A 16,025-nucleotide genomic window follows, 5' to 3' on the forward strand; every position below is an offset into this window, starting at 1 on the left:
ACATGCCAACATTGCATATTCAGGATGGTTTTATTTTAATTTGACAACAATAACAGGATCTGATGTAAAGTCTCCAACCTGCTGAAGGTGTAGCTCTCGTAACCTCCACCCCATGGGGTAAGTCCAGCCGCCTGCTGTACACCAGCCTGGAGCTGAGGATCAATTTACTCGCTGACTGAAGGTTAGCTGAAGAAGCTGAGCGTGGCAGGGGTCTGATGGGAGAAGTCTCCGGAGAAGAGTCAGCATTTGTGGCTTGATTAGGAACCATCAGCTGACTCTGGAAGTTAAACTGTTGGCTTGGCTCATCTGGAAAAAAAAACACACAAAAAACAAAACAAAACTGGAGAAATCACATTTTAGGCAAAACTTGTGCTGGGCGCTGAATGACTTTACTGAAATATGCTGAAGGAGATAAACCTGAGCTGTTGAAGTTAAAACAAGCAAAACAATAACTGAAAACAGCAGAACAGTAGCTAGATGTTGCAAAACTTGGGAAAAAATCAGCCTAATGACAGCTAAAATGAGCAAATCTGGTACTGAAAATAAAATTGGTCAAACAGTAGCTAAAAGAAGACAAAAACAGAGCCAGTAGCTGAAGCAGATATAAAGAGAAGAGTGTTACTGAAGGAACTGAAGACATCTAGGTGTATTTCTATGACAAAAATTGTAAATAAAGTCAAATATTTGAAAGAGTAACGTAAGTCATTGCACCGTTCTCCTAAATGAGCTGAAAGTTTTGCAACATGAAAGACAAAAAAGTTGAAAGTATCCTGAAGTAGTATGATGATGATAAACAAGATATAGTTATACATATTTTTAAATCATTTGGTCTGGTATAAACTGTACGCCAGAAAACAAGCAGGTGTCCACATAAGAATAGGTTATTTAAAATCATGCTTTTATGTTTAAACATCCAGATAGTTCAGGTTTTTCCTGACCCAGCCCAGTTGTGTGCTCTTTGGACCTACCAACACACGCCTGCACAGACTGGAGGTGCAGGTGCCACATCTGCAGGACAGAGTTCCTGTTCAGATCCTTCTCTATCACCACCAGGAAGAACTTCTCAGAAAACGGAGCAGGTTGAAAATCTGCGTGGTGTATAAAATATTTTTTATCCAATAATGATCAGATTTAGGGTAAAAGAACAAAATAAAATAAATAAATAAAAACACTTGCACAATTTAATTTAACAGTGTAAATACCTTCTCCGGTGGAAAAGGCTGGTGTGAATGCCTCTTGTTCTTTTTGAGGTTTGTAGCCTAAAATAAAATCCTCTTGGAAGACGTGCAGCAGCTGAGTATTGGAGCCACACTGGAGACACGTATGGAGCAGTTTACTACACGTGTTCATTAAAGACTTTAAGGCACAATCTCTGTTTACCGCTCTATAAGCCTTGTAAAATGTGAGGATGAGAGCAGCTGCTAACCTGGTTTGTGATGATGTCCAACTCTATGATGCATCCAGGTCTGGCAGTGGACTGCTGGCTCACAATGTTGAACACTTCACCTACGAGTTTCTGAGGAGAGACAAATCGTGCATTAAAGACAAAAAAACTGCTTTAGCTGCAGTTGTATTCAAATGACTGATTCTTGTGATGATATTGACAAGGACAATAAGGACAACGATGAGCTTTAGGTTATGTTTTTAGAGTATTTTAATACATTTCTGGTATTTCTTAAAGCTGCTCAAGTCTCAGCTTCACCTCTTTAATGATAAAAGTCATACCGACGCACAGAACATTTACTGACCAGAAAGTATTTCTCACATTCAACAGATAAGAACTTTAAAATGTGCAGTAAAACAGTGTTTTCACTCACAGATGTTTCCGGATCTGACAGCTCATCCAGCAGTTTCCTGGCATCAACAACAGCTTGATAGAGACGCAGGTTTTTACCATCTGATGCCACGAAGCAGGCGCTGGCACTGTTACAGTAGGTTCCTGATGGACACAGCACAGGTCGCTGTTTTAAACAATGTATAATAATATTCAAACTTATCACATGTGTTTGTGCAGATAAAAAGGTAGCAGAGAGCAAGGCTTTACCAAAAAATATCAACAAAGTTATTTCTAAATATTCACAACAAAGACATGTCTCTTCATTTTTAAAAACACCTTAAAGTCTACAGCAATCAACTAAAATACTCTTTTTTTTAAGTAGTTTCCATTCCTGCCAATAAAACAGCTCTGGCTGCTTAAAGAACAATTAAAAATAACTTCATGGGGTGTGCCCTGTGAAATGCTGAATGGGGGTCAGAGCATTGAAACTGCTCCCCACACGGGCCTGGTATCTGAAAGGTGTGAAGGAAAATCAAACTCACAACTCCTGCTCTGGTATTTGAGCAACTTTTTAATATGTTTTATGAAGCTCTGCTGCTGTTCTACCAGAGGAGACTGCATCAATGGGACTAACCTGTATACATAAAGGTTGAATGAATATGTAGACAAGTGGTGGCCCGATGTCCCCCGTTGCTGAGGGATCTGAACAGTGAATGTTTCGTATGTAGTTTTTACATGAGTGTTTTTCGGGACTAGACTTGAACACAGAATGCAAATAAACCTTAATGTTTTTGGTGCAAAGTATTAACGTGCTTAAAAGTTACACTGAAGAACTGAGGTAGTTTTTTTGTTTTCTTGTCCAAGGCAGCGCAGAATGACTGATGCTGGTGAGAGGAGGGAGCAGTTTTATCCACTAGCAGGTGTAGTGGTGGAGCCAGGGGGTGGCCAATGGTGGCCTCGGCCCCCATAGATTAATCTTTGCCCACCCCAATCATTTGAAGAAACTAAATGTTGAAGCAAAAAACTAGAAAGCATAGTTCCTCAAATGATAGAGGTGACCAGTTTTAATTTAGATATGGTGGTGGCCATCTTGGATTTTGACATGGCAACCCAGTTTTCGAAAGAAACCTTTCTTACACCTAGACGAAGCAATACACCAAAAAGGAAATCAGTACTTCACTTATTTTTCAAGTTATCATGTTCACAATATGCACAGATGAACAGATGAAAGGTATTTTCAAATCCCCCTCTTCGCTCTGCGACAGGGGACAAAAAGTGATGTTGCTGTATTTTAAAGACAAAGGCAACTGGTCTGAAAAAATGCTGAAGTTGATGAAAAGTCTCAGAAATTTCTTAATCCCCTCATGAATCCCAGGATCCATAGAGATTACTGGTAATCTGTTGGTAGTTAAAATTTTGACTAGATCAAGGAACAAAGTTCTTACCGAGAACAGAGCTGGGCACCAGAGTAGGCAGCCAGGCCACATTGCTGAAGGCAGATGTGTGCAAAGAGTTGATCCGGGCCAGTTCAGAGACCCCTCCAGTGCAAGACAAAGGTCCGATGTGGTCAACGCGCCACAGAATCAGCTCGCTATAAATAGCATTGGGGTCATGAAAGGTCCTTGTAGCTGCATTACGAAGCTGTTTCCTGTTAAAGTAGAAAAATATCTTTATAAACTCTTGTCACAATGTGTTGCAGTCTGCAGCATTAATGACATTTTAATAATGTGCTCCTGATCCATTTATTTTTCTGCCTGTTTTTTAATATAAGACACGCTTGCAGACAAATACTTAAAACAAAGGTACGTGCATAATCTGGATGTTTTGATGTAATCTTCATAAATTAAAAACAATAAGTCAATTTCTTATTGTGGCAGTTCTGGCAGCTCAGGAGGCAGTATTAATTAGCACAGCAGCTTAATATGGAGCAGTAAAAAAATATTAAAATCACACTGACTGGTCCGTCTGTGGGCGTTGCTCTCATTACGTAAGAAAACATTTGCTATTTCTCAAAAACAAAACTGTGCATAATCCACCCAGGGAGACACAGGTCCTCCGTTCTGTACCTGGGAAGTCCTTTAGGTAGAGGAAAGGTTGGGAGCTGCTCGCCATCCATGCTGCTGGGGGCCGAGGGGGGCGTGAGCAGGGCGTTGTGGTGAGAGGAGGTGAGCAGCAGCGGCAGAACCGTGTGGCAAGACTGGTCGTTCAGGTGGAAACGATGGCCGCAGTACCGGGTCTTGTGCGATACGGTCAGAACGTTGGAGAAGCCAGAACGGTCAGCAAACGTGACGGCCCACTGATGACAAGAAAATACAAATGTTTTGTGAAGACAGACGAGAACAAAAAACTAAAAAAAGGAGAAATATTTATGCTGAACGACTGCTGAAATTAGCTAAAGCAACAAAAACTGAGTGAAAGGCTACAGGCTAAGCTAAGAATAAGCAGAACAGAAACTAGAAGCTAAAATCAGCAGAACAGATGTTAAAACTAAATGGAGCTAAAATTAACTAGATATTCTACAGATAAAAGTAGCAAAATGGATGCTAAATTAACCCTAGCAAGGGAAAATTACATAACAACAACAAAAAATGCAGTGTGCAATATAGAAAAAGAGGCTAAACAGCAGCTAAAATATCAAAATTGTAGCTAAACTGTAGCAATTTTGTAACCTAAAAATGGCCAAAGGCTAGCTAAAAGCTAACAGTAGTTCCCCATCAAATCGAACGCTTTGTTTTATGGAATTTTAAATCCACAGAAAGTATGAAGTAACTTGATGGAAAAATATGGAGGAAAATAAAACAAAACAGTCTGTCATTTGCATGAACGCTGACTCAGCATTTCACAGTTACAGCTTTATAACTGCACATTTTGTAAAATTTAAATGCTGCAAAACAATTAGCTAAATATTCAGAAGAATCTTGTTTAAGAGTGGTTATTAAAAGGAAGAACACGGTGACTGTCAGTCCTGGACCTGGTTCAGAGATCCGTCCACGTGTTTGGAGACCATCATGACAGCAGGACTAATGCCGGGCCGGAGTTTAGGCGATGGGGACACGGCAGCAGAACCCAGACTGGCTGTGATGGAGGCGGAGCGGGCGACACGTTGGACCATCCGTCCCTGTTCACCTGTCCCAGCGCTCTCGCCCTCAGTCAGAGTGCAGGCGTACATCAGGATGTTTTTACTCAGAGAGTTGGCGTCACCCGTAGGAAACGCTACGGGAATGCGCGAGGAAAAGGACACCTGGAAACAAAGTGGAATAAACACATAAATCCTCCACCAGTGCTACACAAATTTCAACTAGTTTACCCAATTTATCATCAGCAAAAATAATACCAATACACTGTTAAACACAGCTGAAAACATTTGGATATTTATCACCACAAAACAATTCTATTCAATTCAATTCAATTCAAAAATACTTTATTAATCCCAAAGGGAAATTATTTGTTGTTGTAACTCGTTATCCTCATTTCATTAAGAGATGTTATAGATGCTGATGGCTGTAGACAGGAAGGATCTCTTGTAAAGGTCCATCCCACAGCAGATCCTAAGAAACTGGCTGCAGATGCCGTTCGATCAGTCCACCCAGACTCGGCTGGCCACTCGTTCCCCCGGGCTGTAGGACCGCCCGAATGCCGGGCAGAACTTCTCCCAGAGCAATGGCCACTTCTCCCAGCAGTCTGCTGAGCTCCTCGTCTCTGCAGACAGCTAGCTGCAGGTGTCGGGGGACGATCCTGTCCTTCTGCTGTCACGAGCCATGTTTCCTGCTAGTTCCAGGATCTCGGTGGTCAGACACTCGAGCACAGCTGGCAGGTAGATGAGAATGCGTCCACAGAACATCCTTTTCAACTCATTTGAGATTTTGGGCTGTAGTTGAGATATTATTTGAGCTTTTGAGATGTTAATCAGCTGCTGTTGGTTGTAGAAAACTGCCTTGTTGCCATGGTTACGCATCATAACAAATCTCCAAAACTAAAAAAGTTTCAGTAAAAATCCTTCCAGCTGCACAGCATCCGATACCAGAGGAAACAATCATCAAAAAAATGTGATTTACATCCAGAAAGGGAGGAATTAAAGTTTCCAAAAGCAAAATCTCAGAATGAAAGTAACAGAGCTGCTCCAACATGTAGCCACCTTGAGCAGCGCAATTCTAGAACTACACGGGTAATCATGCAATTGCCAGCATCTTGGTGTGTGCATAAGTTTGACTGTTAGCAAAATATCTTGTGAACCAGGACCGATTTTAAACAAACTCTCAAAGTGATTATTGGATATACATCTAACACTAAGTAATTAATTTATGAAGTCAATCCAATTCAAGATGGCTACCATGACTAATCAACTGTGAACATTAAATCAGCTGTAACTCGGTCAGTTTTACAGGCATTGGGCTAAAATCTGGTGTGGTAGTAGCTGAGAGTCATCTCAACACAGACTGTAAGCACTAACAGATTATGTGAAAAAGTTATTAAAACTTTGGTATGCATGCAGTGGACGATATGCATTCCTTCAAGGAATGTTACTTGATTTAAAGTATATTATTCAATGAGACATTTGTCAGCCTCAACATCAGAGCAGTTGCCATGTGGTGTGAGGAGGACTCTGTTGTGTTCCAACACCATTATAAAGATGAAGCCCTACACTCCTAACAGGAGCAGACTGACTCATGAATAAAAAATAAAACATCTGTGAAAAATTTATGTTGTGGTTATTTTTAAAACCTGGTGCTAACCAGCACTTTCACTGATAAAAAAGAGCTGTAGATTAAGAAACAGACAAACATCAAGTTCTCTTTCAAACCTCACTCGGTATCTCACTATGGGAAGCACCTTCAGGTGTGACCAATCAAGGTTTTAATGTGGAGTTTAAAAGACATGTCTTGATCAAAAATAATACCAAGATTTTTAACATTAGAACAAGAGGTCAGATTAATGCCATCCAAAGAGGGTGAAAGACTGAAAAATGTATTCTAAAATGCTCAGGTTCAAAAACCAAAACCTCAGTGTTGTCTGAGTTTCAAAGTAGAAAATTTAGAGTCATCCAGGTTTTTATGTCTTTAAGACATGCTTGTAGTCTAAGTAACTGATTGGATTCATTGGGTTTTATGAACAAATACAACAGTATCATCAGCATAACGATGAAAAATTATCCCGTGCTGTTTAATAACTTTACCTAATGGAAGCATATATAAGGTAAAGAGTATTAGTCCAAGCACTGAACCTTGAGGAACTCCGTGACAAACCTTGGTGTATGATGAAGATTCATTATTTACATTTACAAATTGGAATCTATCAGATAAATATGATTTCAACCAATTTAGAGCTGTTCCTTTAATCCCAATATCATATTCAAGTCTCTGTAGTAGAATATTGTGATCAGCTGTATCAACTGCAGCTCTGAGGTCAAACAGGACCAGTATAGACATCTGTCCATTGTCAGAGGCCATGAAAATATCATTAATAACTTTCACCAGTTCTGTTTCTGTGCTATGATGAGCTCTAAACCCTAACTGAAACTCTTCAAACAGATTATTTCTTTGCAAATGTTCACACAACTGGTTCACCTATCAGGGTGTAGCCTTCAAATATCAGACCCTCCCTTTTGGGCTGTCACTAGCTCTGAGGGTTTTCAACAGGTGTATGGAGGTGGCTCTGAACCCGGCTCAAGCAGCGGGTCTCAGAGTGACAATTTTCTGGTGTGCGCATCCAGCAGGGAGCACACAGACAGAGATACACAGACTCTACATAGCTTGTGCAGCCTGGGTTTTGCATAAACCAGGCCAAGAGTGTGCTGGTTGCCTCACAAAACAGAGTATTTAGGCCTCAAAATAAATGCTGTGTCCTGCCGAGGTTTTCTGACAAAGGAGAGGGTGGAAAGATTTTGTCAGCATCTTGCACTGTTCCGCAGGGGAAACTGGGTCACACAGGACTGATGGCATTAGTAATTTCTGTCGTTCTTCAGGGGCTTCTGAAGACGCAAGTGTTCCAGCGCTGGGTCTCCTCCTTGCGGCTGGATGTGAGGCGTCACCTCAGGTGTACGGTTCCTCCCAGATGTGCGCTCGCTTCAGGACAGGGGAAATCCAGATGTGCTCACAACTGGCACGCTGCTGGGAGCAGTGATTATGAGGAAAGCTCTTACAATGGACGACTCGTTGTCAGGCTGGGGAGCCGTCTTTGAGGGGAGGTCGATAAATGGGACATGGCCCCTGACACTCCATCAGGCACATTTAAATTACCTGGAATTAATGGCAGTTTTCCTGGCTTTAAGACATTTTTTGCTGTTGCTACAAAGTTGTCATGTTTTGGTCATAATGGACAATACAATGGTGGTAGCATACATAAACTGGCAGAGAGGCAAACTGACTCCTAGCCTGATACCAAGTGAAGTAGTGCACACCTGTGGTCATTATGCATGGCGCGCATTCCCAGAGCACTGAAGAACAGAGCAAATTTGCTCTCCGGGGCAAATTCACTCTATGGGGGAGTGGACACTAAACACAGAGGTAGTCCACCAGGTGTGGGAGAAGTTCAGCTGGGTATCCGTCAATCTCTTCACATTGCGTGTAACGCACAATGCCCTCTGTTCTTTTCCATGAGAAACAGGATGCGCCATTAGGAGTGGATGTGTTGGTGCATCCGTGGCCAGACGCACTGTTGTACGCGTTTCCACCTCTCAGCCTGATAAAATAAGTGCTGAACAGAGTGAGGGAACAGCAGCTGTCAGTGATAAGTCTTCAGTAGTCCCTCACTACGTTGCGGCTCGTTTATCACAGACTCTAGTCAGCGGCTGCAGCCTTCAGAGCACCTGAGAGCACATTCCACCAGAGGTATGTCTACCTCGTGGGCTCATTATAAGGGTGTCTCTGTGGGGGATATCTGTGTGGCTGCCAGCTGGGCATCCCTTTATACCTTCAATACATTCTACCGTCTGGATGGGACTGAGTCATCACTGGCACACTCCATCCTTAGTGTGGGTTCTTAGCTCATTCATGTCTTAGTCTGAGGTGTGGTTATATTTCAGAGCATGCAATCCAGTAGTTTGCTATATCTCCCATAGTGAGATACCGAGCAAGGTTTGAAAGAGAACTTTTGGTTACAGAGGTAACCCTGGTTCTCTGAGAACTGAGTGAGGTATCTCACCACACTGCCCTGCTTGCATGGTTACGTGGTTTAAATGCACGTGAGAATGCTAAGTGTAGAGCAGAGGCGCTTATAAAAGGGGGAGGGCGCTCCCGTGCCAAGCATGTTTTGGTCTGTCGATGACAGACGTTGTGGTATTGGAGCTTCCACAATCGGTCACGCCTGAAGGCGCTTCCCATAGTGAGATATGTCACTCAGTTCTCAGAGAACAAGGGTTACCTTGGTAACCAAAAGTTTGTGAGGAACAAATAAGGGCCATGTTTTTATCTCATTGAGTTGTAACCGTTGGAGACCCAAAATTGTAAGAAAATTTCTGATTTTCAGCAAATTGTCCATAGCTGTCTCACTGAACCCTAGGTGATGAAGAAAAGCAAGCCAAGCAGCCAAGTTTTAAGAAAAAAGTTTTTGAAAGTCAAGACTCGTTTCTGTGTGCACGGTTTGAAAATTTGCATTACTAGGCATTCATATTATTTTGTTGCTAACCTCTGCTTCCTTTGTTCCCTCTTCATCAGCGGCAGAGCCTGGTCAAGCCTGGCCAGTTGAAAAAGGTAAAAAAAAAAAAAAAGTCCAGATGGCTCACTGCCATCGACACACCTGAAGCTTAACTGGACTCAGCCGCTGCGTCAGAGGACGCGCGCTGCATCAGCGGCCAACGACCCAATTTGGATCATCAGCAACGCGCGGTTGACGACAGTTAATAACTATAATATTATAATAACTATAATAATCTGCTGACTCTTGTTAATAAACAAGAAATCTTATATCTTCCTTTCTTTGAAATATGTTTTTAAACCCCTCATGTCAAACTGATTTGCTTACAAAAGCAGTAAAAGCCTAATAAAAAAAAACTTTTTTTTTTTCCTGAGTTCGGGTCTGTAATCACAGTTAACTGGTCGGATATGAGTCGGGCTCAGAAAAAATTATACGAGTTCAGGCAACTCTATCAGCAGATGCACTTACATTTATGATTTTATCTGCTGGAGTACACTTTAGAAATGAAGATCACAAATTTAGACCAGTTTGTTTCAACAGTTAGTGTTTATTATTCACTGGGTTTTTAGACCTGGATGCTTGAGGCTAAAGGAGAACTTGCATGTTTCAAAATACAGTTCTAGTGCGTAAGAAACGCATTTGAGGCGCCCAACACGACTGAGACCATTTTGAGAAAAAAATAGTCACTCAAACATTTTGAACATGTTCAAAACATAAGCAACAGGGCTGCATGCCTCTGGAACAAACGTGAGGACTTGGAGAACCACCACGAATGTTACGAGACATTCTGGAAACTTCCTCATGAATGTTGTTCACCAGCTAGTTGCAGCAATGAGAGATAAAACCATCAGATTTTTAGGCTACAGCTTAACTGACCCAGTGAGTCCAATAATAATAATATTAATAATATTAATAATATTATTAATAATAATAATAGTTATTATTATTATTGTTATTAATAATTAATATTATTATTAATAAATAATTATTTTCTCTTTATTTTCTTCTTACCTGAACTTGTCTGAATATTCCCTGGTTGAACTCATCCAGGTACTTCACGTGCCAAACCAGGAAGGAACCATCGGTGGGGTGTATGGTGAACAGCATGTCAGGGCTCTTGTTCCACTCTGTGATCAAAGTCTCCATCTTCCTTTCCAGCAGCATGGACGGTAAAGGCATACTGGAGCTGGACCCAGGAGAGGACGCCTTGGTGCTTCCCTGCTCCCCTGAATCCGCCTCTTCTCCGTGCTCCGAGGATGCTTTGTCAGACATCTCATCTAGGTCTAGAAGCCCACAAAACAATGACACCAATCTGCTCTTGCTTAAAGAATCGTATGTTTGTTTGTGAATCATACCAAAGTCGAACTTCATGGGGGACCCTTCAGGATCCAGAGGGTCCTCGGTGGTCTGTTCCAGCTGCTGTTCTGTGAACTTGCGGAGCTGCATCATAAAGAGGTCCATGGAAGAAGTAAAGCTGAGGTCCTTATTGTTGAGCCAATGAACCACAAAGCCACCCCCACCAGAGCCGTCCTCTGGGTTAAATACTGTAGAGTCGGCGAGCGTTGATGGGATATCTGACAGGGTGATAAAAAAGAGAAATGATGAAATGATAAAAACTCAGAGAACGTTGTTTAGTGATGCAAGTCCTTTTGCTTTCACCTGTGTTGGGGTTAATACTGGCTGAGATGTGGAAGTGACACAGGGCGTTGGCGTGGTGAGCGATGTGACGGTGGGTGTGAGAGTCCTGGGTGCCGAGCTGGGACGGCAGCAGCTCGCTGTGAGCCACCAGAGCCGAGGACCGCCGTCGCCCCCGTCGCAGCTGCTTCAGGTGGTGGATCGACTAAAGGAAGGCACACATATTATTAAGATTACACTTTTAAAAATTATTTCTTTATGTTTTATTAAAATGAACAGTCTAAGGTTCCATCTGACCTCCAAAGCATGCTGGATCTTGTCTTTGTTTCCTGCCAGGCCTGGCAGGCTGGAGCTGAAAGAGTGCGAGTTCTCAGTGATCTGTCCACCCAGCAGACTGTCCTCTGGTAAGAGGGTTTCAGACCACAACCTGCATACGCCGTCCTCGCAGGAAGTCAGCAGAACATTACACACAGAACCCCTGAAATCACCAGGAAATAGTCAGCTGATCGAAAGTTCTCCAGCCTTGGTACTAAAGAAGTTTGAAATAAATTCATTACTTTGGGATATTAACAAAGGCTTCCAATGATAACATAATGTGTTATTTAGTCATGCTTTAGAACAAGAGTGTGCAACTTTTACAATCTAAAGAGCCATTAAAATAAAGATAAACTAACCAGCAATTGTAGGTATTAGAACAAAATAATGCATTTGTGTGCAGAGGAAAAATATACGTAGTGTCTGCCTGCTTTGATAGATGAAAAACATTATTCACATTCAGTAGGTGTCCCTCTGAAGTAAAACATAAACTTACAACTTAATAACTAATGACTAAATTAATTTCTTCTAATAAGAACAAACGGTTAAAAGCTGGTCTTTACCTGCATCTTGCCTAAATGTGTTAAACATGTATAAGTGGTAGATTTAACAACTCTGTACAGCTGGAAGTGGATGATAATAAACTATCAACTAAAGCTGATCAATTTGTTTTGCTGCTTGTGTCATTAACTTTCATCTGTTCCAGAGATTTCATTCAAAAACCTGCATACAACTACAAACATAACCCTAGCAGAAACTAGAATTAGGTTTTTTTTTGAATGTCCAGAGGACCAGATTGAACTTTTTTAGATTTTTCTACCTGGATTATTGAGCATGCATCAGCATAGAATTAGGACAATAAATAATATTCTTATTTTTGTTTAAAACTACAGGAGGCCGCTACAGACAGATCAAAGAGCCACAGGTTGAGGACCCCTGCTTTAGTTTAGCTCTACACGTGCTCGTGCTGGTGTTCGGCATATTGTTTTTGCACTACTAGTGCTTATTTTAGTTTAACGTTTTTCTTAGTTCATATCTTAGATCTTATTACTGTTTTTCTTTACAATTTATACTTTTGTTGGATGCAACTGGGACCCTGTGTACATAATTTTGTTCCACCGCATGTACCACATGTATGTGCGTATGACAAATAAAGAAACTTTGACTAGGTAAGAACAATCATGTATAGGAGTGTGTAAAATATGTGTCCTGTCTTACTTCGGCATGTACTTGCTGGTCTTCCTCCAGGACATGCCGGTGACCGAGCGAGGATGGGCCAAATAAACGAAAGAGAAGTGAACAAGAGGAGGCTTTTTATCAGACGGGTCCTGGACCACCACAGCAGAGCGCCAGGCCGTGGTGGGATACCACACTTTAAGTAAGCAGTCATCCTGCGCACACATAGAAAATACAGTGTAAACAACAGGACTGACAATTACACAAACTGCATGTTTGCAGATTAAGGCTATACCTTTCCAACTGTTGCAAAGTACTCCCCATCAGGAGACCACTTGGCAACGTGAACAGAGCCGGCTGTCCTACAAGGGCAAACAACAGCATCAGCAGTATTCACTTCTCCATGAAAAATGCTCCACACGCAAATGAAACGGACAGGAAGTCTCTGCCCAGCTGTGACAGTTTATACAGAACCTACAGCTGGTAAATTCTGAGCTCGACTTCCTTGTTCCAGTGGTGACCCATGAGTCATCACCTGACAATTACTGACATGGTACTAAAGTCTGTTTACACAGCTTTAGGCTGTGCTGTGAAAAGTACAGTACATCTTATTTATTTTACTTTATCACTAAACTGTCAGTAAAAGTTAACATTTTTACATATATTAACCTAAATTGACAAATGAAACATTGACTAAACATTTATGTGGTTGAAATTTACTGATCACTTTACTGTAAAAAATTATTTTATATGTGTTTAATTATAAATATTGTTGGTTGCATGAAAATGAAACAACCCACTTGCACTGCCAGACACAGTTCCAGTCATTTAGGACAGGATGGTTTTTCTCCTCCATCATCTGCCCATCCTCCTCTTCTATCAGGGCATCTGTCAGTGGAGGAGCCCACAGCTGGAGCCGCTCGGTCGCTGCCAGGATACGGTTCCCTGAGGTCCCAAACACAACAAATTACAAACCTCACGTCCCACAATGACTTCTACAGCACACACAGGCACACACGAGGTGATGCTTACATAACACTGACGTGATTCCAGCCACATCAAAAGGGTACTGGGGGTATAACCTATGTATAGCGTGAATATTAGGAGTTTAACTTGTGTGTAACGTGAATATCAGGAGTATGACCTCTGTGTAGCATAGCCAATAGGGGTGTAAGGTGTATGTAACGTGAATCATAGAGGTATAAGACATGTATAAAATGAATTGTGATGGTTTGAGCTCTAAGTAACATGGGTAATAAGGGTGTAAGGTGTGTTTAACGTGGATCATAGGGGTGTAAGGTGTGTGTAACGTGGATCATAGGGGTTTGAGCTGTGTGTAACATCTATGATTCACAATATACACAGCTCATAGCTCAAACACAGAAAGCTCAGGTATACCTTGTGGGTCCCAGGCCAGGTTGTAGGTGATGGCATCAAGAAAGAACTGTCCTGTCTTTTGCCACTGATAGTTTAGTTGCTGTTAGTGGTGGGAGAGCGAGACACACCATGCGAGGTTATTTTGCACACAGGTTTGATTAAATCCACTATATACTGAGTGAAATCTTTCCAGGACATCTGTACTCACCTTGTGGCGTTTATTTGGGTTGGTAGAAAGAGGTTCGAAGATGCAGACTGTGTTTCCGTAAGATGCAGCAATCTAAAAGTTAAAAGAGCTGTGTTCGTCATCAAAACATTACTCGCCCCATCAGAGCTTCTGCTCCGTTACTCCCAGAAGAGATAGGTATGTAGGGAGTGGGGCAGGTAAGTGCAAACATGGCCAAATTTACATCTTTATGCTCCGCAGAAGTAATAATGTCCTCTGGCTTTAGTGAAAAAGTGTGTGAAAGCAGGTGTGACACTTACCCTGCCCAGCTGGTGGGAGCACTCCACGCAGCCCACCTGTATGTTTCCATTCTGAGCTCCTGGGATGATCTGAACACAGTCAAAGTCACACGCCAGGATCACCACGTCACACCCTGAGCCGTAGGCCTGGAAAAGAAATGAAATCTCAACATAAATTAACTGAAACATAAAAAAAAAAAAAACACCAATACAGAGTTACAGGTCTTTGAATATCACCAATACTGCATGTTTAAGTTAATCACAAGTGTGCCCAAAAGTTACAAAACAGAACCAGAATAACCTAGCTATGGCAGAGCTGGTGTTTTAGCTGCAAGCAGGACTGACCTCTGTTACTGCAGTGAAGCTCACAGGGTGTCCAACTAAACATACTCTGACGGATCATCAGTATATTGTTTGAGCAACATTCATCTGTCAGCCACCACCTCCAAGAGGCCCAGAAACATTTCTGGAACAAAGTCAGGTTTGGTACCCGTTTGTTTAATTTGAGTCACTGATCCTGACGCTACTGTTCCACCAGACGGCTTCAGAAGAACCACTCTTCATCACAGACTTTTAGAAAGAGCTCCATCTTCCTGTATACATCGAGTGATGTTTGCATCTTCAAGTGTCGCATGACCAGAGTCCGTAATGCATCTAAAGTCTCGGCAAATACCAACTGTCTGTAGACTCTGAGGGACAGCATCCTTCCAGAGTCCTCTCCACCAAGAGGTGAGTATGGACTCAGAGTGAAACCTGGAGTGGTTCTGGTTTGTTTACGGTCTTTTAATAAAAAGTGGCATATTGTCTGTGCATTGCACGTCAAAAATTTAAACAAAGATCTCCAATAATCAGTTAGAGCAAAGAGTATGAGTTAAAGATGATTCTTGTCTATCACCACAGTAAATTTTAGCTTAATATCTGCAAAATTAACTGATTTAAAGCCAATTTTTGTGTTTGCTGAAGTTGATTAGCTGTGTCAGTCATCTTGGGTTGTAGATGTCCATCCGATTCTTCTTCTTTTTTTCCAAGTTTCATTAAGATTCGTCCAATAGTTCAGCTAGCTTCTCAGCTGGGTGAGTGCTACATTAGAAAGATGATGTGGTGATACACAAATGGCTTGTCAGAGCATTTCAAAGCATGCCATTTTTACCCATTTGGCTTGCTGCACAGTCACTTATGTCAGTGATCACTGAAGCTTTTCAAACAGCTGATTTAAAACAAGCATGCAGGATCTTCAAGCTTCCGTTTCATCTGAACTCATGATTCTTGCTTTGCTTTGGTGTGAAGTGCTTTAGATTTTTTTTAACTTTCAGAGCTGCCAGAAAAATGCTGTTAAACAAAACAAGCACCTGGCTGCTTCCAGATGAGAGCAGTGACCTCCAAAGCACTCTTCGTCTGGTTCTCTGTGCCACAAAGGTAAAGTAAAAATTCACGTACTGTACAGGTACTACACCCTTAGATGTGTGGTCATTTTACTGGTTAAGGTACAAATCTAAGGTTTGTTCTTGATTAAAGTAGTGGATTTTTTTGGGATCTCAGTGAATCTTTTGATCCATCTTAGCCTTTCAGCAACTTTATGTTTGTCTCCTGAAGTCATGACAAAAATGTAGCACATTTATCTTTGTTGGATGGTCTCTGGTGTCTTGCA

At 41.7% G+C, this 16,025-nt stretch overlaps 1 protein-coding gene across 1 annotated transcript in view; it reads right to left on the minus strand.

Annotated features, from left to right (window-relative positions):
- The window catches only part of dmxl2 (Dmx-like 2), a 66,948-nt gene that overhangs the window by 38,065 nt on the left and 12,858 nt on the right, over positions 1–16,025 (minus strand). Inside the window, 18 exon segments of the mRNA XM_037690435.1 lie at positions 79–306; positions 969–1,088; positions 1,203–1,311; positions 1,427–1,516; positions 1,818–1,939; positions 3,223–3,425; positions 3,844–4,073; positions 4,749–5,018; positions 10,421–10,692; positions 10,765–10,983; positions 11,069–11,249; positions 11,342–11,522; positions 12,578–12,750; positions 12,831–12,897; positions 13,336–13,480; positions 13,934–14,012; positions 14,121–14,192; positions 14,399–14,524. Of these exon segments, the coding sequence (XP_037546363.1) occupies positions 79–306; positions 969–1,088; positions 1,203–1,311; positions 1,427–1,516; positions 1,818–1,939; positions 3,223–3,425; positions 3,844–4,073; positions 4,749–5,018; positions 10,421–10,692; positions 10,765–10,983; positions 11,069–11,249; positions 11,342–11,522; positions 12,578–12,750; positions 12,831–12,897; positions 13,336–13,480; positions 13,934–14,012; positions 14,121–14,192; positions 14,399–14,524 (2,887 nt within the window).

Source organism: Nematolebias whitei, chromosome 2 (genome assembly GCF_014905685.2).
Source record: "Nematolebias whitei isolate Nwh7 chromosome 2, NemWhi1, whole genome shotgun sequence".
Taxonomy (NCBI): Eukaryota; Metazoa; Chordata; class Actinopteri; order Cyprinodontiformes; family Rivulidae; genus Nematolebias; species Nematolebias whitei.